The following is a 22576-nucleotide window of genomic DNA, read 5'->3' on the forward strand; positions in this document are numbered from 1 at the left end:
TATAGCAGTTAAAACTACTTCTAAAAGCCAGAATCAGTCATTGTCACTATTTTTGCTTTTCGAAAGCTATATACGGCTAACGCCAGTTGCGTGTTAGCCTAGCTTAGCACAGGAATGAAAACCGGAGGAAACAGCTAGTCAGTCTCTGTCGAACTGTAACAAAATCTGCCTACCGCCGCACTGCTAAAGTTCACTACATCTTGTTTTTCCCATACAAACAAATGAATCAAAAACATAAACATATTTTTTTTTTATCTTTGGACCAATCTATCATCCAATAAACTATTGATTTCAGCAAGGGGCAACGACAAAATAAAAGGCCACAGTGTATTAAGTCAACAATAATTGTTTTATTTTATCGAGTTTGTACGATTTTGGTTCTGTAGCAACCTACTGGATAACTCTAATGAAGTGCAATTGTACTCAAGCCAGTTACAGTTGAGAGCAATGACAGGCACACATTTTGTGCAAATCGAACAGCATTGGAACGGCTCCTACATATACACAGCAAAAAAACATGCCAGAGGAAAACAATACTTAATCAGTTTACATTGACAATAGTTAGGAAGACTTCCCTCAATGTCAATCCAAGCCAACACTTGAGATACACATTTACCCATTGTTGGATTATGGGAGAGAGCAAATAAAAACATTCAGTATTTACACACAGCGAGAAATGTGTGGTGTTATCCAGCCAGAGGTTAAACCCCTTTAATCTGCCCTCGTGAAGATTCCTAACATTACGCATTGCCTTTCAAACGTATAATGCCAACAAAATAAAATTACCCAAATTGTTGTGCTAGATAAGGGATGCGCCTCCTCACAATTGCTTTAAGAAGAACTCCTAAAGGCTTCGTCTTTCTTGCATGTGTGGCAGAACACTGGCAATGCAAAATAAAGATTGGGGTTAATACAACTTAAAACAACGAGCCACACACAACGATACAACAATCTGAAACACAGGGTTGCTGGGAGCCTTGGTACAGTTGACTGCAGAAGTTCTAAATCACCTTCTTTACATCGGCTCAGTCCAAAATCTACATAATCAACAATTAAAGATGAGCTTTTGTTTGTGTCTGATGTCTGCTGACAGTTAAATAAATGGTGGTGTGTAACCTCCAAACATGCAGATTGTTGAGTTGTAGGAGTTTGGTAACCAGTCTGTAGCATAATTAGTCAAACTTACAAGCTTTAAGTCTGTGTTTTTGAGCATTATATGCTCCATTGTCCCTCACAGTGAAATTGACAAACTAGAAATGTGTGCACTGGCTTGTGTTGGCTCCAAAATGTAAAGTATGTTAGATGTTGCAACATAAAAAAAATTCTGAAAGCCAGTGGACATTATTATTATTTTAAACCCATAATGAAACTATAAGATGTTGTATTCCCATCTACAGACAGCATAATTAACATATCAGTCATAAACTGATCTAATGCTGTTGTTCACGTTGAAACCAAAGGAAGGTCATGAATTAACACGTTAGAAGACTATTTAGTCTCATTAACCAACCTCTTTTCATGATCACACGTTTAAATGTTGATAATGAATTGTTAAACCGGTGCACGCAGTATTATTTTTACCATCTAAATCGACAGATGGAGTCTGGGTCTGGCAATGTCATTTGTGAAGGAAAGCAAATGCACCACTACATTCTACAGCTTTCCTTTATTATACAATCAAGGGCCACGTTGACATATTTTACAACCTAGAATTTAACAGCATCAACAAAAACTATTTCAGTTGCATTCAAATGGCAACTATCAAAAAGTAAACTTACTGAAACATACATATTAAATAGGGTATAGTCCATGCAATTGCGCACGGCCGGGTCTGCGTCATTATGGTATGTCGTTATTAGTGTATGGGAGACATCAGCCACTAATTCTTTCCGATTTAGGTTCAGGGAGCAAAACTCCTCAACAAACATCAGAAACGTCTCAGCCAGACTTGAAGAGCAAGATGGCCACTTGGCCCAAGTAGAAGTAAATAAAATGCTTTGTCTCGTGGGTGACGTAGCTGCCGAAGTTCCTCCCGACGATGCAGTGCCAGGTGGGGTTATACTTCTTGTCAAACTCCTAAAACATGTCAAAAGAAGAAGATCAGTGAAACAGGCCCTTACAGCATCAAGAAAAATGATAAACTGACAACTACGATTACAATTATTTCTTTTCAGCGTCTATTCTATCTTTTATATTTCAAATTCATAAATGTGTTACGTTTGACTGTATGGCTTTCCAATCATCTGTGAAGCACTTTGGATAGTGATGGCCTGTTTGATTGCAGCTAGATAAAGTAAAGATACATTTTAAGTTGAAAAATAAGAGAACATCAAATATTCTTCTGTATGGTATCAAAATGTTGTGTTGGTAGATTGGGAGGCGGGGCTTGTGGACTTGTGACATCTGAAAGAAGAAACTAGTGGCTACGGCCCTGATCATAAGAGCCTTGTCTCCCCATTTAACCAAAAATAGATCCAAGAATAAAAAAGGCTTTGAATTTGCACATCATGTGCCAATGATGTAAGCATCCATGCTGCCAGTCCGTCTCACCTTCTTGATGTAGGCTGCGATGTCCTTCTCTATGTTGTACTTCTCCATGGCCTGGGTGGCACAGTCCACCGCGTCCTGCTGCATGTCCTCGGACATGTCTGCGTTCTTGATCACAGCTTTTCTGTCAGTCATGGTTGTGTGTGATGATATCGCCTGCCTGGGGAGAAAAAGGAGCACGATCACTGCACTGAAAATGAACACCGCACGTGGTGATGAGGATGTTTAGGCCAGCCAGCAGGACCTTCCAAAAACATCAATCATACGCAGAAGATTGCCCGTTTGGCACAGAGTTTTCTATCATGTGCACTGATTCACAGTCCTTACTTAAGGTCATGTGTTGTACGCTATATATTCGTATCTAAAGGGATGATTTGACAGTTGCATAGATTGGCTGCGAAACTTGATACAGGTGGAGTTAAATTACTTGGCAAAATCACTTTCAGATAAAAGCAGCTTCTGCATCAGGAGACCATTAGTATCAGAATGTATCTTATTAATGATATGCTCGCAGTACTAAGCTTGCTGCTATCCCTTCCAGTACAGTCCACATGACTAAACAGTCGGAATACAACAAGGCATACAGTAGAAAGCTCACCATCATAAGAGAAACTCGCAACAGAAATATATCAAGACATGCAAGTCAATATTTTTCACATTACAGAATCTGCAACTCACCTTTTGTTGTAGCGAAGGGAAACACTTCTTTCCAAAAAATATGTATTTCACCCAGCCAGGGGGGAAGGTTCAGATGATGCTGCGGCTAATTGCTTTTTAAAGATTTACACAATAAGCATGTAGGCAGGTTGGCTCTCTGTGCTGTGCTCCAGCAGCTCCCCGCCCCTCTGCTGCATGCTGCCCCCTGTCATTGGCTGAGCCGCAGCCTCCGTGTGTTGCAAGCGTTTTTCTCCAGCTCCTGTCTGCCGGCATCTTATTTCATCCCACAATGCATCATTCACAGTATACACCACTGACTGTGGGCTACAAGGAAACGAGACCTTGGCCGTGGTTAGGTATCGTTTGGCTGTGTGTAAAGGCTTTTTCATCGGTTGTCGTCACAGCTGAGACTCTAGAGCTTTGAATACTAAACATATGCACTGCTATTGTGTTGGTGGCGTTTAAATTCGTATAATTTTTAATCAGCCTTATTTCCTGCTCCTTTATAGTTTTAGAAATATATTTTTAATTCACTCTTAAAGATAGGGTAGGTAAGTTTGAGAAACCGGCTCGAGATACACTTTTTGTTATATTCCATGGAATGCTCTTAACATCCCGATAGCAATGAATATCTTAAGTGCTTTGACAAAAAATCCATAAAAAAAATTCATCTGTGGAAGCCGTAATACTGTAAAAAGCACGACCAATCATTTTAGCCGGCCCGGCTAAAATAACTGGATGGCCAACCTGCCTGTCAGCCTTCCATCTGTGCACAAACGTATCTCGTGCCCTCATTTGCGTTCGTATGTGTTGGAGGAGGGGCTCTATAAGGAAGTGGCAGATTTTCTCCGGTTGTGTATTTTCAAATTCTAGTGATATCGAGCCGGTTTCTCAAATGTACCTACCCTACCTTTAAAAGGAATTTTGTGGTTAGAAATTAGTTAAATGCCATGTACCAGGCTAATTTACTTTAAGGAAAAAAAATAGCATTCAACTAATTTAGACAGATCACATGAATTAATATTTGAGTTGTTGATACAAATACAAACAGACTAAAAGGGTCCTTGTTTGAAAGTGTTTTATTGAAAACGCTAAGAGAAAAAGCAAGATTAAGCAAAATTAAAACATACAAACTACTCCCACACAAACCCCCACCCAACCTCCCGAATTTTGTATTCCCTCATACCAGGCATCTACGACTCCATCCTTTGATCCAACTTCCTGGTCCTCTGTTTCGTTTTCTTGTAAAATAAAGCCATTACCACTGAAAAACTTAAAATAGGCATTGGGGGGCCTAATAGAAAAAAAGGTTGCTCTGGGACTCCTGTTATTTAGTTCTGAAATCAAACTCATTTGAATCCTGGAAAAACTGATCCCGTTCCGAGCATCCATCCTTGCCTATCCCTTTCCTAATCGATCCACTCATCCAGCTCCAAGGATTGGGATCCACTGAGCCACTCCTCCAATCAAAACCTTGAAATACCAGGAAGAAAATCAGAGGGAGACTGTTAGAATAAAATGTCAAGAATTTTGGGCCTAATTTTTTCATTTTTGAAAAAAAATGCCACTGAGCACAAAAACTATCACTCCCTGAAGTAAAAAACATTTTTTTACCAATAAGGGCATTCAAAGTTATAAGTGGGAAGCTTTTGCAACAAAGAAGTCATCAGATTTTCTTACATTTCACAGCAAAGATGTTACACTTACATCACAACACTTGATCTAGGACTGTTTATTCTGTCACAAGACAGAGTAGCATGTTTAAAATTGTATATATGAGAAATTACAGCACATATAGCTTTGGTAAATATGACATGCATGATATGATAACCAAAACGTTCAATTTATGGAATATGAAGCGTACCATTGCCTCGACCTGATTGCTCCTCAATTAGATGTCCTATCCTGACCATACAATTGAAATGTGCTCCACAATGGGTTTTATCCAAATCACTTTAATCCTTCTCTTCAGAGTCTAAAGGAAGACACAAGGGTAAAATACAGTTAAGCATTGGGCTCGAAAAAGCCCACCCCACATATCCAAATGAGAGAGAGGCTGTTGTTTATTTATTTTTTAACAAAACTCAATTTTAAATACTTGCAAAAACATTGAGTGCAGCTTATGACAGCTCAGCACAATTCCTATTTTTTTCAAAAATATTGAAAGGACAGAAAGACGGGTGAGAAAGAGAGAGAAAAACAAAAGGACAAAGCCACCGGAGAGGGTGGGAGAAAACACAAGGACATTGGGACATGGAAAGCAGAAATAAAAAAAAAATCAAGTGCTGACTTCTGGGGAAACTCAGAGGAGGTAAAAATAAGAAGGTGTACATCAAAAGAGCAAAAACATTGGTGGTAGAAAGGTTTAAGAACGGGAGCGAGAGCGGCTGTGTTGAGGCGAGTAGCGGGGGGATCCTCGGCCCGGGAACTGCTTCTGCTGCGGCTGGGGCTGGGGCTGCGGCTCCTGCTCCGACTGCCACGGCTGCGGGAGCGTGATCTTCCGTAACTTGGGCTGCGGGGACCGTCTAATTTCACACGAATGTAAGCAGTCTCTCCCTGGCAGACACAAGAGAACTTGACATTGAAAAGGCAACATTCCTTCCTATGGTGGAAATACCATGGATAGAAATGAGGGCCAGAGGTACTTGGAACATATAGCATTTCCTCACAAGTACTCACCTGGACACAGCAAACAAAAACATTATCCATGACAGTTGATCAAATCAGTACACATACCTCATGCGAGCGGAATTTGGTGTTGTCCAGCTTTCGAACAGCATAGGTCATGTCTTCTTTTCGCACAAACTCTACAACTCCACTTCCATCTCTGAAGACGTCGGCGTAGCACACGTCGCCTGCTTCACGCATGTGGTCCTTCAGGTCCTGCCAGCTGCCGCTCTGAGGGAGTCCTAAAACATTCAACCATAGCTTTGTTAGCACACTGTCCAGCTTTAGACAGTTAATTGTGAGAACGTCAACATATGTTAGAACTACAGAACTTTTTTTCTGGAAACAGACGCTGCAGGATTGAGTGTTGCAGCAGCATTTCAATTCATTCGAATGTAAAGTCCAACTGTAGTTAAAAGAAAACATGTTAAAAATGCAGGATACGTTTAGTTTTAAGATATCATTTGATTAGTCGGACGTGTTTTTATAACATAGTATAAAGCCAAGTACCGTGTGTTAAATTGTGGCGTGATTTGCAATTTTATATCATTTTATTTGGATTTTGGACTGACAAAACAAGACATTTAAAAAAACAAAACAATGGAATTTGGGAAACTAGGACAGACACTGTGTAGACAAGCAATTGAGTTTTACAGACAATATATAATAATAACACATATACGCAATAACACATCGATTTACATGTAAATAATATATACATATATTAAATAAATACCAATTTAACTTATAGCACAGGTAATAAATATTCTTTTGCATTATCTTTCCGGCAAATTTTCAATTTGGAACATCAAGATTAATACATATAATTGTTCTGATTACATTTGTCACTATAACTGGTCTTTTTGTATTTGTCTGTGGAAGAAAAAATACTGTCAACAAAGTGTTCACCCATAAAGTAGTAGTATATATCGCCAAGCACATATACTGTAATGAGGTTACTGTTGTGTGTGCGGAGTGATATGCAGTGTGTCTAGGCATGCGTGCATCTATTACCAAGGCTGTATGTGCATTAAAGGAGAGGTGTCATGGCCATTTCCACTGATCATAATTCCATTGTTGAGGTATACTAAAATAGATTTATACTGTGCATTTTTCAAAACTCACATTGGTTTCTCATACAGCATCTCTGTAAACTACTTGTATTCACTGAATTTCACTCCCTGCCTTTAACGGCTCGTTGTAGCTCCCAAAGCTCCAGCCCCCACCCTCCCTGTGAGCAGTGTGCTCTGATTGGTCGGGACGTTGTGAATCGCGCTGAGCTCCGTGGAGGTGTTGTTTCCTTGTTTAGGATACATAGCGAAACACAGCCAAACTCATCCTGAGCACACACAAACTCACATCCGAAGTAAAAACAATAAGTGTGGCTTGATATTGAGTAAGAAAAAGGTTGATAAACGCTGTGAGAATGGGTCTGCAGAGAGAATTTCGCCGCGATCCCAACTGTCTGTTATCAGCCTGCAGCCAGGGACGAGAAATCAGCTGAGCTGCCTGCTCCCTGCACACAGATGTGTGTGTGAGGAAGTCCATGGATTGGTCAATTTGGACCAATCAGCGGGGGCTTAACGTAACAGCTCCGCGGACGTAACGCAACGGCTCCACGGATTGGTCCATTTCGTTCCGGGTACGGCTTGACATCATGCTGTCCCGGAAGAATCAAATGGACAATGACGTATCTCCAACGAGGCGTTTTGGGGAGGTATTTTCTGTGTTAGAGTTTTACTCGCTATAGCTTGAGGGTTTTGACTCTGCACACCGTTTACATGCATAAAAACCTTCATAACACACAAGGGGACGGGTAATAACCGGAAAAGCATGACACCTCTCCTTTAAGTCAATAAAGTCGTCTCATCTGAAGTTAGAGCACAGTCTACTCAAACTTCATTACTTCCAAGTCATCTGGTCAGTTACCCGAATTATGAGGTTATTACAGCATGCATGAATCAGATCCACATGATACAACTTGTACAGTTTAAAACTTAGGAGACAACTCACAAACTGGAGCTCAAACTTTTTTGCGAAGCTTGTTACCTTAAAACTGCACCCACTACTATAAAAAAGGTGCACTTCAGAAAGATGCATTCCCCAAACGAAGCAGCAAATGGATATGAATATGTAATAGGAATGTATATTGGCAAGTTAGTACTTACCCGAAACAATGACCCTGTACTCAGAGCGTCTTGATGGAGGTCCGTATCTGCCTCTGGGAGCTCCGCCGATCCCTCCAAACGCTCCTCGTGAGCCCCTGCTGCTCCGAGGGAACTCCACGCGCAGCCTGTAGCCGTCATAATCATAACCATCACGCCCATAAACTGCATCATCAGCGTCCCTGGGAACGAGGTACAGTTTAAACATTAACACGTGGAGGATGGGCTGAGGAAATGCACTTACAGCCGGGGTCAACCATGCTATCGACTGGCTTGATCTGGTTTACCTTTGCTAATCCACCTTGCAGACGTGCACACATAATTGTGCCTCAATTAGTGCATGTATGTTATGTGTTATTTATCAGAACACAATGCAATATACATTAATGAACTTGCGTAACCTTATACGTGCATTGATACAACTACTAGCCAGAAACAATGTAAAGTGTCTGTTAACTAGCCAATGTTACAGGGACATACAATTAAGGACGCAGTGCAAACACAAGCAGGACTTCGTTAAAGGAGCATGATCTACACTTCTTATAAACACGTTTAAAACAAATTCGGAAAGCAAAGACCACACTTCGCTTGCATAGCAATGTGTAGTAAGTCCAGGGATTAGTCTAGCTCCGTGACAGCTCACGGTTAGCCACACAATGGGGCTGGTCTAGCCATTAGCTTCTTACCTGGGGTCTTCAAATTCAATAAAGGCGAAAGGTGGCCCCCCTCTCCGGTTCTTCAGGTCGATATCTCGAATTGTGCCATATTTGTAGAACACGTCTTCCACGTCCTTTGTTCGAATATCAGGAGGGAGATTCCCCACATAAATCCGACAGTCGTTGTTCCCTGCTGGGCCTCGCACTACATCCGACATGCTAACGGTTAGCTGTTTGCAAGATCTACTATAACGGTCGGCGGAGCCACACCGCAATAGACTTCGAGCGCTCCTTCAAATCGTCGAGCGGGGTGCAGAAGACAATCAATGCTGGCCGCTGCAAATCTGCAGGATATTTAGTGGGGAGACAATAAAGGCTTCTCAATTCTCTAATTTCCCCTCCTCGACTCCTCGACTGCTCAGTCCTCCGGTAGTGGCCCGGAAATGGATTTCAGCGCGCCATGTTGAAGGACATCTAATTTCTCTAAATGCACATCGAGGACCGAGCATCGAGGAGGCTCTTTGGAGGAACTATAATCGAGGATACACTGATGGTTCCTCCACGGCTCCTCCGTGGATGTATTTCCGGCAACAGTGATGTTTCAAAGAGTCGTGACGCACGGCCGGACTTATCTCAGCCAATGACAGCTCTGCATGCATCCCCTGGATATTATTGCGACGCGATGTTTACACTGAGAACAGCTGTGAGGTCCGTGCAGAAAGCAGAGCAGTGCAATATAATATTTGAAAGGGTGTTAAATGAAATTTGGTGATGATTAATGGTTTTTGTGTTAATGTAATAGCAGTTTAAACAGGACCGGTCAAATTTGACCGCGAACACCAAAGTAAGGGGGGGGGGAACGAAGACAATAGGAGGGTTAAATGTTCATTGTTGGTTATAAAAGCCCAGGTTAAGCCGAAAATAAAAATAAAACACTTATAATGTTACTTCAATGTGAAGTGTCAATTAAATTGATGCTACCTCAATCCCAGGCAAAATATATAGGAACAATTCAAATGTAGCCTATAAATAGCCATAGGCCTACTCCTGAATATAGCCTTACAATATTTAAGTAAATGTTTTGACCTGGCTCAGGGAAGCCTAGACACGTATTATTCAATCTACTGTCCTGTGAATAAAGTTTTCCAAAGTGGTAAGGAGCAAACAAGTTATTTATTCTCCCTAAATGCAAGGTATTTTCTATGAAATGTGTGCTAACAAGTTAAAGATTCCGAAGAGTTTAATATTAAATATACTTTGGGTTTCAACAATGGGAATACAATATATACCGTATATAAAAGCAACGCATCAATTTTATGCACATTTTAAATAACTTTTTACACAGCTTTGTAGCTTAATTTTAAATTATTGTTATTTATGATAATATTTTTGTATTGATAAATACATATTGATAATGTTTTAGGCCTATAATTAATCTAAATGTAAAAAATTACTAGCAACTAAACTCAAGACCCTCAATTAATGACTTAACATTTCTTACTGCAGACAAAATGGCCAAATAGAAAGTGAGAGGCATTCATTAAAAACGATATAATCATTCCTATAAACCCTTAATAAGTGTGACTTATCATAAAATAATTAGTATGAAAATATATCTGCAGGCATACGGAAATGAACAAATATCAAGCAACAGAGCAAAGGCTTAAAGTACACGGTAATAGAGCAAACTCTCTGTTTTTAGGGAGCATGGTTGGCAATGTAAGGCCCTGAAGTATCAGGTGGATTGTCTCTAGATTCTTCAGACCTCCAATGATCTGCTAAAGTGGTTGTGGTGCCAGAGAGAGGGAGGGGCGATCTTAGTTTGGGAGATAAGCAGGAGGTGGCGAGGTCAGGTAGTGTAGTCTTGATGAATGTTTGCTCTGCCTTTCACACAACGTAAGAAATACCTCTTAGAATAATAAGAAGAAGTAAACTGCTTGGCCAGGCATTCATTCACGTTAACTGAAATATTATATTTACATGTGTATCTCTGGTCTCAACATAGCGGTAAAATGGAAACTGGTGGTGAAGGTTGCTGGGAAAGACAACAAGTGGATCGAAAGGTTTCTGGTATAATCTTCAGGAGACGGAAGTGCAGATTCAGTTTGATGACTGTAGGTGGAGCTTCAGGCTGCAGGTGTCTGCAACCTACTTTTTTCACAACATAAAGCAGTCATGTCATGCTCTCTATTTCCACCTTGGGCCTTCTATTGGTCTTTTAAGTCCTTGAACCATCTTTTGCCCTCTTGCCTTCTTGCCAAAGTACACTTTAACAATCAATAGACGCCCAATAATGTATCAAGTGATTTTGTGTACATCACACTCTCTTCATTAACATCATTAACATAAACAATAACACAATATGGAAATAAAACTAATGAAAGCACTTGATATTGCAACATTAATATAGAGACCTGTTGCTGTCGTTATAAGGAATATAATATAATGACTATAATAATGTAATCTGTATACATACAGATAGTAGGATATTTACTTACAGATTGGAAACAGATTTTTATGAAACATATATTTCACTTCCTTGTTGGGGATGTTATTACAACACTTTAGGATTGCTTTTGGCTTGATCTACAACTCTGATGATCTACAGCTGACTGCATCCTATATCTTTGAAGGAGATGACAAAATAAGTTTAACTATCGATGGTAAATACAATACCTAATTTCTCTAGTTTGTTTCTTGTACTGGAAACATGTGATTTGGCTGATGGTATAATAAAACAAGATGTCGACCCCACACGGAACCTGAACAGTTTTATTGTTTGAATGCTTTAATGTCTATACAATTAGAGAGAACTATTCAGAATAACTACACACACAATCACATTACATTTTGAGTTCCATGAAGTGAAGATTGTGAATGTCATATCGACTGCGGAGGCATATTATATGTGTAAGGATGTTCACTAACAAAACTAAAGTATACAGACTCATACACAAAGACATTTTGCACAACTTAAAGATACTTCCCCGAACAGGAGGGAAATTGTATGTCAGAAATGTAGTAATTATTCTGCAGCCACAATGCCACGTTTTTCGTCATTATTTGTTATACTGGTAATCTTGTAAAGCAGTAAGAGCACAATGTAAAGTGATAAAGCTAGCACTCTTCATTCAATACATGCATTAGAAACCCAAGGCTGCGTTCTGTTTGTCATCATTTGTCAAGGCAGAAAAACACACTGTCACTTGTTTACATGTAACATCATCATGAGTGTCACATTTTCTAACCAACCCTTTTATCTACTTCACAATAGTTGTTATGGTAATGAAAGAAAACACAATGCTAATAATAACATGGCTACTCATGCTACTCAGTATGCATAACAGGAACCATAGCTGCGCTGGCCAGCATCAGTGTAGTTATTATCACCACCAGTGTACTTCCCCTGACAGGCCAGACTGTTTGCCTGTGGACAGAGAAGATACATAATAATAAATAAGCAATAAAAAAGCAAACATTCAGTAATTACAGCCATGTGGTAAATGTTTATATGCTGCTCATGCTTTTTCTGCATATCATGTATTTATTTTGCTATGTATATAAATGTCATGTTCTTAAATGTTGTATGTGAGGGACTACGGATGGAAACTAGCTCAAAGCTAAAATCCGGCATGTTTACGTTTTTAAAGCATTATTTGTTTTCATCAATGTGCACTTTCCCTCTTCAAATAAAAAAATAAAAAAATAAAAAATAATAATAATTATGTGTAACGTATAAGATAATGTGTTTTATCTGCAGCAAATAAGCTGGACTTACCTCGGCTTTCTTGATGAACTGCTCAGTGGCTCCTTTCTCGTTCTCTTTATGCCCCCTCCAGGCTCTCAGTGCAGACGCCTGCAGTGCTCGGCCGAAAGAGAACGATAGGATCCAGGGTTTGGCCAGAGGGCAGTTGTTAATGGCATTGAGATGGACAGTAGCCTCTTCTTCACTCTGACCACCGGAAAGAAAAGCCACACCTACGGGGAACAAAGGAACATCATGTTACTCTCATTTGGTTTTTGCAAACCTCAAACATATAGGTGTAAAGCCCTCTCTCTGGCTCACCTGTCACTGCTGGGGGGACAGTGCGACGCAGGGCGGTGACAGTCGCCATTGCAACCTCCTCTGGGCCGTACTTGGTGGAGCAGCTGTGTCCAGAGGTGACCATGTTGGGTTTTAGGAGGGTGCCTTCCAGGTACACATGGTGGTCCGACATAGCCTTGTACACTGCAGTCAGGACCTACAATACACACATTGTTTCCCAAAGAGATAACACACAGGTACTCCCCCTCCTCACTGTGTCACTTCTTTCTCCAGTAATAACAACATCACCCATGCACATGCAGTATGTACGGAAAGAGGCACGCACCTTCTCAGTGATGTACTGGCTGCGTTTTAGGTCATGATCTCCATCAGGCAAAATCTCCGGCTCAATGATGGGCACAATGCCATGCTGCTCGAAAATTGACATCTTGTTAAAACAATACAGTTGCATCTCATAGAGAGATTATTTATCATATTGGGTACTTACCTGCTGGCAGATACTGGAGTAGCGTGCAAGAACATTTGCATTTTCTGTGATAGCCAGTGTTGATGGATTAGTTTCACTGACTTTAAGCACACAGCGCCACTTTGCAAAGACAGCTCCATCCTTTTTATATTGTGCACAGCGATCGGACAATCCATCTAGACCTGCGGCAGAGGTGTAGCAAATATTAATAGTTTGTTTTGTAATATACGGGTGATGTGAGTGAAATAAGCAGTGCACAAAGTAGTTTTTGTCTGACCCTGTGTGGTGGTTTCTCCAAAGGTTCCTGCCAGGGGTACGACACCCTTGTCTACCTGCGAATAACAATTAGAGAAGTGATGTCAAATTCTCATAAACAAAAACAACTAAATAAGGGTTGTTTGTGGATGGTAAACATTGACTTGCGAAACTTGGCAAAAACGTTTATGAGTCTCCCCGCCAAGCTATTATAACCGTAACAATTGAAGGTCAATGCCTAACTCGAAACATTTTGCAAGAGTTTTGCAAAAGTTTACTGTTTTAGACACAACCCTTACTCAGCGTACAGAATGAATTGCCACAAACTTACATATTTATTACAGATGCAATCTTGATACCACAAGGGAGGGTAGGATTATTCAATATTTGATAGTAAACTGCCACACCTTGATGCCAACCAGGATGCCCCTGTCCCTGATCATCTTCACGAAGGGTATGCCTATATCAGAGTTCTGGTACAGGGTCTCATGGAAGAAGATGATTCCTCCAATGCAGCCGCTGACTCGATCGTCTGCGCTGAAGAGAATCTGCCGGTACTGTCTGCGGTTCTCCTCCGTGTTCTCCACTCCCACCTGAGCCAGCCGCTTAGCCATGCTGCCTGAAACCAACATGATGTGCACATGGGATGTTAGTATCCATACTGTGAACTCTTGGTACTTGGTGGCCTTTATTTGTGACATAACTGTTTTTATACATTAATGGCACACATGTTTAATTACGTTTTAGGAAAAAGTAAAAGTGCTACAGACCTACGGACTCATCTGCAGCCAGAATTCCCTTCCCTGGAGAAACTATGCGTAGAGCGGTCTCATGTAGCTCCCTCTTCTGCGCCTCGGAGAGCGTTGGGGACTGATGTGTCATCCTGACTGATTGTCCTGCAGCCTTTGGTAGGAGTCGCCTTAAGATTGTTTTTATCAGACATTCACAACCAAAATTAGACAGATATAGCCCACCATTGCTGTTTGTTAAATGCCTTTAGTTGCCCCTATTCTTCTGTCTCCCTCAACATATTGGCCCCTATTGGTATTTTCTCATGTTGGTTCCAATGAGCGCTGAACAACCTACTGAAGAATCAGCTTCTATAGATGCTGTTCACAAAAGGTAAAGAAAACATTGTCTGGGTTAACTAGTGCATCATTGATTGATAACATACATAATTGAGTGATAACTTTAACCTATAGTTGTCCAACATACAAATGAAACCTCATCATTCACTAAAAACCACAAAAAGTATTAATTGATCCCTACAGTGTTACATTCCTGTGTTGTTGTAGCATACAGGCTAAAGAAGTGGAAACTGGTGCATCATCGTCAAACTTACTAACCACGTTGATAGCACTGTTGATAAAATATAAAACCGGCTTTAAATTCTCTCTCAAGTACAAATTACATTTTGGTTTACACCAACACTCTTAAAGCTGCAAGTTAACAGATCATACTTGATGCAGGTACATTCAGATGTACCCATTGAAGTCAGTGATATAACCCGACATTTAAATAAGAGATGAGCTGTTCATACCTGACAGAAATCAAATACGTCCTTTCCTCTGGTGTGATGAACATTGATCGGAGACTCTCAGTCAGCTTAATTTTGTATCCAGCTCAAGTATGTCAAACCTCATAAGCCCACACCCCTGGGCGGCGCTTGTACACCCATCTCTGCCCTATATAAATTAGCAGATTTGTGATTAATCATTCCATTTGAATAAAGACATTATGCTGGTTTTATGCTGATGTCACTCTTGTGCTTCCAACTTGCAGTGCTGGCGTAAATTGGATGTATATATCAACAATTATGTTTTTATATTTAAGTTTTGCATACATGCTGATGTGTCTCAACTACGTATATGTCGTATTAGGAAATAATTGATTCTATCAGCAACATCCTCTACCCCTAAAGCAACCTAATTTAAGGCATTTAACCATACCCCATGGTGTGCTATTTTTATTTTAATTAGTCAAATCGTGCCCAGAGGAATATTTGAAGTCTCAAGATAATTTGGTCTTCATCCCTGAATTCACGGGGGGTTTCAGTCTCAGAACAATTCAGGCACTCGGCTGTCTTTGTTGTTAAATAAGTACATTTCCAGGTTACATTCAATGTAAATGAACGTGGTGAAATGTCCTAAATTAGACAGAAATAGGTCAGCTAAATCATTTCATTTTTGAAGGTGGAATTTTTGTATGTTTTCTTCTCAAAAATAGATACATACTACAACATATAATACTTATAATGTTAAATACAACAATGTGACTACATTTCTGTGAGCTTAACAGTATCATCACTATGTTACTAATTTGAATTTGTTGATGAAATATCTGCAACATTGAGGTATGAGCTATATGTTCAGGAAACAGCATGTTTTTTGTTGTGTGTTGCTGGTATATGATGTTACTATTAGGTTATATTCAGTGGGATAGTCAGCAGTATTTCAAGGGACTCCTCCCTTCACTACTGTGGGTCACTGTGCCTCTGAAGCTAGATATGGGTCACTGGACTGCAGCAACACAGGGACCTGTCTAAGACAAGGGCCTGAGAGGTATTCAGTGTCAGGAGGCAGCGAAAGGAGAACCCAGAGCCCCCCTTTCAGGGAGATACAGTTTAAAAAGTTTAAAATAGATAGATGACTTCAATAAGAACAGCAATTATACGTGACTTCCTCCGCCGGGCCCTCGTTTTTTTCCCTCTGTTACCTAATTAAAAATATTTAATGATGATACTTTATCTGGTCCTTCATTTTCTGTCCTATTAAGTTTGTCCTCGATGGGTTTTTCAGCACTCCTTTAAATAGGTCGACCCAAGGTGTCACCGATCCTGCAGACACATTTCAATAGAGCCTTGATTGAGATTATTTTTATTGCTGGAGATAAAGGCTACATTTGCAGTACATTGTTTTATTAAAACACTATTTTACATCTTTTTTTGGAGCTCAGTTGCCAACACAATTCACATTCAGACTAGAATTTACTGAATGTGCACAGACACATCCCATTATTACTTGATTGTAAAATGAAACACATATACCCAGACTACTTTTAGTGATACGTACACAGTAAATTTCTCTGAGTAACATTGACTCAAATTGAAGAGAATTTTACTCTAAAAATATAACATTTGGTCCCAACCTATATAGAATAAAATGTACTCTTTGTTCAGAGTTGTATTTTTAGAGTTCATTTTACTCTATTATGTGCTTAGATTTGACTCTGCTTAATGGTTATTTACTCTATGTAGTGTATATTAAAAACAACTCTACTGCCATTTTACTCATAATAGGAGGTAATTTTACTCCCAATCGAACGTAATTTCACTCCAACTAGAAGGTAATTTTACTCAGAATAGAATAAATGAACCATAATGATCTTTACAATAAAAAAGGTCAATAAACCAAAGTGCTTAAGGAACATGAGTGGGCGTGTGTGAAGCTGACCATTGAGCGGCCCGACCAGGCAAGGAGGCAGAGGCAGAGAGTTCAAATACAACCCGGTGTGGGCATTTATTCCTCTTTGTGGTACAGGATACACAGCCTCAATATGACTGTCTCACGTGAACACAGTCACCAGCCACCAGGACCTCACACACTAACAGGAAAACAGAACCTAAATACACACAGGACTAATCAAACCAACAAGACACAGGTGAGGAGGGAGGAGAAACACAGGGCACCAGGTGAACACAATCACCAGCAACAGACAAGACGGGAGGGGGAACACTTTTCAAACTAAAACAGGAAACAGAGACAGACAAACTAAAACATAGACAGATTGTGACAAATATATGCATAAATGACATATAATCACATGCTTCCTGTGCAATGTTTTAGCATGGAACAAATGAATATACTTCGCCAATAATGAAGCTATATAATCCGTAACGGAGACCGAGATCTATGGCCCCAGAGATCACCTCCGTTACAGCGTGGTCATGGTTAAACTCCAGTAGAATTGACTCTGCATTTTTGATCGCACTCTAGAAGCTATGAGTAATAAATACACTCCAAAATGATTAAATATCACTATTTCAGAGCAAAATAGTAATTACTCTGGAAAAAATACTCACCAATATTTCCTGTGTAAGTATTCAAATAAATAATAAAGGTAATGTGATGCATAGAAATCAATAATGCACTAAGACATTTGCTGTACCAAGGAGCACAACATGTTTGCTTACAAAACATTCATTTCAAAAGGTTAGGATACATCTTAAATAATGTAGATAACTTAGCTTTCAAACAGCTTCATTATATACTCGCAGCAATACAAATGTGACAGTAAAATATAGTTTATTTCCAGTTCACTTCTTCACTAACATTGTCCAGTCGTCTGCTCTGTAGCCAGGTCCATGGTTGCCAACGTAGGAGACAGTTCAGTGGGAGTTGAAGGAGAATGAAGGATTTTATCGCAGTCAAAGTCATCAAATATGTCGAATGAAAGGCCTCTCAAGGCTTTAGCTGGCCAATCAGGATGAGTCCTCAGCTCCAGGATGACTTTAACAGGCGTCTTCTGAAGGATGAGTGAGTCAAATGAAGTGCCACGAAAGAAAGCCTGCATTTTTAAACACTCCAGGTTACGAAGCCGGTTCACTGGAGTCTTGCACAAAAGCTGCAAAAAATAAATAAGAATATTAACTGAGACATATGGTTATTATTATTATTATTATTATTATTATTATTATTATTATTATTATTATTTCTTCCACATTAAAGAAATGGAAGTCACATTTACAAACCTCAGTGAGCAGGGAGATCAGAGCAGAGCTGAAGGTCTCAGGTAGGATGTAAGGAAAATCCTTGACCTTTTTGAACATGCTGATGTGGTCCGGCTCTGCAGGTACTGGAAACTGCAAAAGAAAAAAAAAGTCTCAGACAATTGACACAAAATCACAAACTAATAAACATTGAGTTGTTGTGCCCTCACCTTGCCTGTCACCAGTGAGAACAGCATAACCCCAAAAGACCACCAGTCAGCAGCGTGATTGTACGGACCTCCACTTAATACTTCAGGAGCTGTTCAGACAACAAAGGAAAACAATCATGGAAACAAACCTTACAATGACAAATGAGCATCACTTAGTCAATAAATGGGAATATTACAAAGATGTGCAATATGAACTGAAGCGCAGGTGCATCACATTCATAACTGGGTCAACTGAATCCAAAGGGAGTAGATGCTGCTACAATGTTACTCTAATGCTGATACTACATACTGTAGCTTTGAAATATGACATTTACCTCTAGGTGAGAAAAGGACATTAAAATCTCACCCATGTATTGGATCGTCCCACATATCGTGAATGCTCTTCCTCCTCTTTTTAGCCGCTGTGCAAGTCCAAAATCAGACAGACGCAGGTGACCTGGGTCATTGAAAACACACTGAAATACAAATACACTGGTATTTATAGATCATGATTTAGAAAGAAGAGTCTTGAATTGTATGTGTATTTTATTGGCAAGCTTATGATGAGTATTTTTGTTACTAGTGACTAATGACATTGTTTTTTTGTTTAGTGGCACGTGTTAGTCTTACTTTTTGCTGTGACAGTGACAACATGTATTCTAAATGAATGACCACACTAAATGTCTTTACACGTCGTAGGTCAAAAATGTAGACGACGTGCATTACCTTGATCACTTAAAAGAATGTTCTCCATCTGAGTCAAAAACAGTAAAGAATTAATATTATAAAAAGTAATGATTACGCATTATAAATGGAAAAATAACCTTACATATACAGTAAAACATCATACCTTTACGTCTCTATGTATGATCCCTAAGTCATGCAGAAATCCTAGAAATAACAGAGGGTGAGATACTTGACATAAAAACAAGATAACAAGGAAGTGAAAATAGTTTAAAATATACATTTTTACGATGTCTGTGTCAATGTCAAAGGTCAACATGATAACATCTTAATGATAAAAGTCTGATGATTACTAACCCAGCGCACTGCCCAGCTCTGCAGCAAACAGCCGGACCTCATCCTCCCTAAACTGGCCCTTCAGTAACCAGCAAGTGTATAAGTCTCCAGTGCTGCAGTAATCGCACACTGCAGAGGATAAAACACACACACACACACACACACACACACACACACACACACACACACACACACACACACACACACACACACACACACACACACACACACACACACACACACACACACACACACACACACACACACACACACACACACACACACACACACACACACACACACACACACACACACACACACACACACACACACACACACACACACACACACACACACACACACACACACACACACACACACACACACACACACACACACACTTATGTCTTTGAAAGCAGCGGCCAGCATCCTTATAACCCAAAAAGAAGAAAAATAAAAAGCCTTGCTCATCGCACATTCTTTCTGGGGGGAAAAGGAAGAAGATGAAGACAGAAACACACATGCCTCTGACTTGTTAGTCTCCTGATGGTTGGGTCACATCTTTGAATACCTCTTTGGATGTACACATATATGATCATGGCTAAAAACTTGAAAGTCATGCAGGCTATGCAGCATCTGAGCTTTACCCAGCTTTCTCATTAGATGGCAGTACACCTCTTCAATATCCAGCACTGGGGTTTGTACTGATTTATTTTACTATGGGACAAAGAGGGGATTGGGGAGGGGGACACAAATAGTAGGATAGTTAAAAGGAAGAGGGGTTGAACTGTGCCATCGCTTATTCTTAATAACTCACTAAGGAAGAGATGGCGCTGTGTCTGCCAGCAGTCCTGCAGATTGTGGATGAATGGGTGTTTTAGCTGCCGCTGCAATTCAACAGTCGACACACACACAGAGTGAAAGTGAATATAACAGTGAGATGGAAAGGGAACTTCTTATTGTTCAATATGATAAACTGTATAAGAGAGTGATGACAAACCAAAACAGAATAATTCAGAGATCATTTAAACATGTTATTCTTTGTTGGTTATTAAAAAGTAAAGCATTGCCTTTAGCAAAAGTTGTACTTTGAGTAACCTCATTACATTTTTCAATAGTTCGTAAGTAGGACCAAAACCAGCAATTATTTTCATCATACTTTCTTGTTTCATGATTATTTCTTAGTCTGTGAAGTTTGAAAAAGTTTGGAAAAAAACAGCCATCAGGACTTCTCAGTGTCCAAAGTCATTTCCCTAGATTGTTTGAACTATTCGACCAACAATCCTAAAACAAACACAAAAACATAAATTATTGTTGAATTGATCTAAGATAAAAACAGGTAATGAATCATAATATCTGATAAGCTGAAACCAGCAAATATTTGGCTTGAAAAATTATAAATGGATTTCTAAATCATTTATTTCCATGAATGGACTAATTGTTGCAGCAGAATAAGAACAGTAAAGTCACAGTACACGCTGTCCACAGCTGAGAGTGTACACTGTGATACCTGAATGATGACTTCTTCTTTTGACTGCTCAAGCACTCCATGCTTCAAGATGTCTGACTTTGGTAGAACCTATGCAACAATATAGAAAGGATTACACAAAAACTATTTCATGCTCCTAATGCTGTTTGTTTATAGTACTGATTATTATGGCTAACCTTAACAGCGTAGGTCTTCTCTTTAAAAAAGTCCTTTACTTTCAGGATGGGTCCATATGAGCCTTTGGCTATGAATCCCAGGATCTGTGAAAAAGACATACATCACATTTATCTCAATGTTTCCCATTCTTTGCTTTGTCAATTCTGTTGAGCATCCTTGTTGTGATACCTTGAAATGCTCTGGTCCAGGAAGTGTTCGCTGTGGGAACTCAGGTAGGAAGATGGAGATGAGAGCTGGAGGAGTGTCTGTGCGGTCTGGAGGCTGCAGAGGGTTGGGGTCAGGGGGTCTGCCATCAGGACCAACAGGCCGGGAAAACACAGCCGAGTGTCCGAGTCTTTGGGTGATGGAGACCCTCCTGTTCGAGAAGAACCCCAGACTGAGGCGACGCTGAGCAGGCGGTCCCTTTGTCTGGATAATGAAATGCAAGGCACTATGAAACATACAATGTATATATATGTATTTCATTTGCATTTCTAAGTTAGACCCCAAATTATGGGTTACTAAATATGTTTTAATAACATCTCTTTTCAAGGACATGAGCAAGGAGTAAAAGTACACTTTTTATATTTTTGTTGTTTAAAAAACCAGCACTGACTTGTTCTACATGAAGATACACACTTTGTTTATGTAGTTATAATATCCATTTCATTTAAAATATAATAACATAGCTGAAAGCATCTGCATAATTTGTATTAGAGTATACATTTAGCTGATTTCAATGCAGAACTGTGTTTGTGACTGAATATTCTTTATATTAACACAACTGTTTCTTGGTGAATATATGGTAGAATAGTTATGATTTCACTATATATTCATACACTTTTTTTTCAAAGATCTAATAACAAAACTAAGACTTAACAAGTTGCCTTCTGTCTGTATACTATACTGCATCTTTTTATAAAAATATGAATATGAAATAAAAACAAATCTGGAGAAGCTTTATATGTTTAATGTGTTTTTAACACAGTGAAAGACAGAGCTTTAGACAGCTACAGTTTCCAGCAATGACACATGAAGCTATTCATTCAGGGCTGCAGAGAATCGGAGACGTGTTGCCCCTCGGGTTATCACTTACTGATAACAGCTCTATTTCTGACTCTTCAGCCTAGACATGCTGTATATATGATCCACCAGTAGTTGCACATTAAATCAACAGTAATCCACACATGCGATCGCTGTATATCTCATTTGTTGTTGTTATAATAGGCTACTTATTATTAGCGACAGCTCAACAACCACTTCCATGATTCACATGTATCGGACAGATGACACTGAACCTACCTTACTGATGTCGTTGCCCATAAAGTGATCTGTATCTCACGCAAAAATCTGTAAAAACTCAACTCGTTCAGTCCTTTATTTGGCATCCTTTTCTGATCCACGTGTTGTTGTGTTGTGTTTGCGGCGGGTCTGGATTCCGCTCCAGTCGAAGCTGCCAGCTCGATCATCGCTCAGCCCTCTGCTCCCAAATATCCTGCGACGCACAGCCCTGCCCCCCCCCCCCTTTAGTTTCTC

The 22576-nt window shown here is 39.8% G+C and overlaps 4 protein-coding genes across 4 annotated transcripts; all 4 read right to left on the bottom strand.

Moving 5' to 3' along the window:
* Window positions 1-330: 330 nt before the first annotated feature.
* Window positions 331-3409, bottom strand: dynll2a (dynein, light chain, LC8-type 2a). The gene is made up of 3 exons (XM_034113251.1): window positions 3226-3409; window positions 2551-2707; window positions 331-2076 (listed from the first exon to the last, which is right to left on the bottom strand). The coding sequence occupies exons 2-3, from the start codon at window positions 2680-2682 to the stop codon at window positions 1939-1941; spliced, it is 270 nt and encodes an 89-aa protein (XP_033969142.1). The 5' UTR covers window positions 2683-2707; window positions 3226-3409; the 3' UTR covers window positions 331-1938.
* Window positions 3410-5464: 2055 nt separating this feature from the next.
* Window positions 5465-8918, bottom strand: srsf1a (serine and arginine rich splicing factor 1a). The gene is given in 5 exon segments (XM_034113250.1): window positions 5465-5628; window positions 5631-5760; window positions 5941-6113; window positions 8040-8218; window positions 8723-8918. Coding segments are annotated over 5 exon segments (729 nt in total). The 5' UTR covers window positions 8911-8918; the 3' UTR covers window positions 5465-5569.
* A 2531-nt stretch (window positions 8919-11449) lies between these two features.
* Window positions 11450-15032, bottom strand: aldoca (aldolase C, fructose-bisphosphate, a). Its single transcript, XM_034112965.1, has 9 exons — window positions 14999-15032; window positions 14229-14377; window positions 13866-14077; window positions 13481-13535; window positions 13225-13385; window positions 13063-13146; window positions 12759-12933; window positions 12471-12670; window positions 11450-12119 (listed from the first exon to the last, which is right to left on the bottom strand). The coding sequence occupies exons 2-9, from the start codon at window positions 14338-14340 to the stop codon at window positions 12024-12026; spliced, it is 1095 nt and encodes a 364-aa protein (XP_033968856.1). The 5' UTR covers window positions 14341-14377; window positions 14999-15032; the 3' UTR covers window positions 11450-12023.
* Window positions 15033-17774: 2742 nt separating this feature from the next.
* rskra (ribosomal protein S6 kinase related a) lies at window positions 17775-22363 on the bottom strand. Its single transcript, XM_034113414.1, has 12 exons — window positions 22343-22363; window positions 21230-21469; window positions 21061-21144; window positions 20906-20974; window positions 20213-20282; window positions 19417-19524; window positions 19226-19266; window positions 19102-19129; window positions 18743-18832; window positions 18397-18485; window positions 18209-18319; window positions 17775-18081 (listed from the first exon to the last, which is right to left on the bottom strand). Exons 1-12 carry the CDS (start codon window positions 22361-22363, stop codon window positions 17785-17787), a joined length of 1248 nt encoding a protein of 415 aa, XP_033969305.1. The 3' UTR covers window positions 17775-17784.
* Window positions 22364-22576: the final 213 nt, after the last annotated feature.

This window comes from Trematomus bernacchii, unplaced genomic scaffold (assembly GCF_902827165.1).
Source record: "Trematomus bernacchii unplaced genomic scaffold, fTreBer1.1, whole genome shotgun sequence".
Classification (NCBI taxonomy): Eukaryota; Metazoa; Chordata; class Actinopteri; order Perciformes; family Nototheniidae; genus Trematomus; species Trematomus bernacchii.

What these genes read in the sequence shown, in the direction of transcription:
- rskra (XM_034113414.1), bottom strand. Translation starts at nt 22,363, where the DNA reads ATGGGCAACGACATCAGTAAG. An exon ending in AAGAAGAAGTCATCATTCAG is followed by an intron (nt 20,283 to 20,905) that starts GTATCACAGTGT and finishes GTTGAATTGCAG; the next exon opens with CGGCAGCTAAAACACCCATT. An exon ending in CATTCTTTTAAGTGATCAAG is followed by an intron (nt 18,833 to 19,101) that starts GTAATGCACGTC and finishes TCAATGACCCAG; the next exon opens with GTCACCTGCGTCTGTCTGAT.
- dynll2a (XM_034113251.1), bottom strand. Translation starts at nt 2,682, where the DNA reads ATGACTGACAGAAAAGCTGTGATCAAGAACGCAGACATGTCCGAGGAC. An exon ending in TCGCAGCCTACATCAAGAAG is followed by an intron (nt 2,077 to 2,550) that starts GTGAGACGGACT and finishes GACATGTTTTAG; the next exon opens with GAGTTTGACAAGAAGTATAA.
- aldoca (XM_034112965.1), bottom strand. Translation starts at nt 14,340, where the DNA reads ATGACACATCAGTCCCCAACGCTCTCCGAGGCGCAGAAGAGGGAGCTA. An exon ending in TGGAGAAACCACCACACAGG is followed by an intron (nt 13,386 to 13,480) that starts GTCAGACAAAAA and finishes CCTCTGCCGCAG; the next exon opens with GTCTAGATGGATTGTCCGAT. An exon ending in AGTTCATCAAGAAAGCCGAG is followed by an intron (nt 12,120 to 12,470) that starts GTAAGTCCAGCT and finishes CTCTGTCCACAG; the next exon opens with GCAAACAGTCTGGCCTGTCA.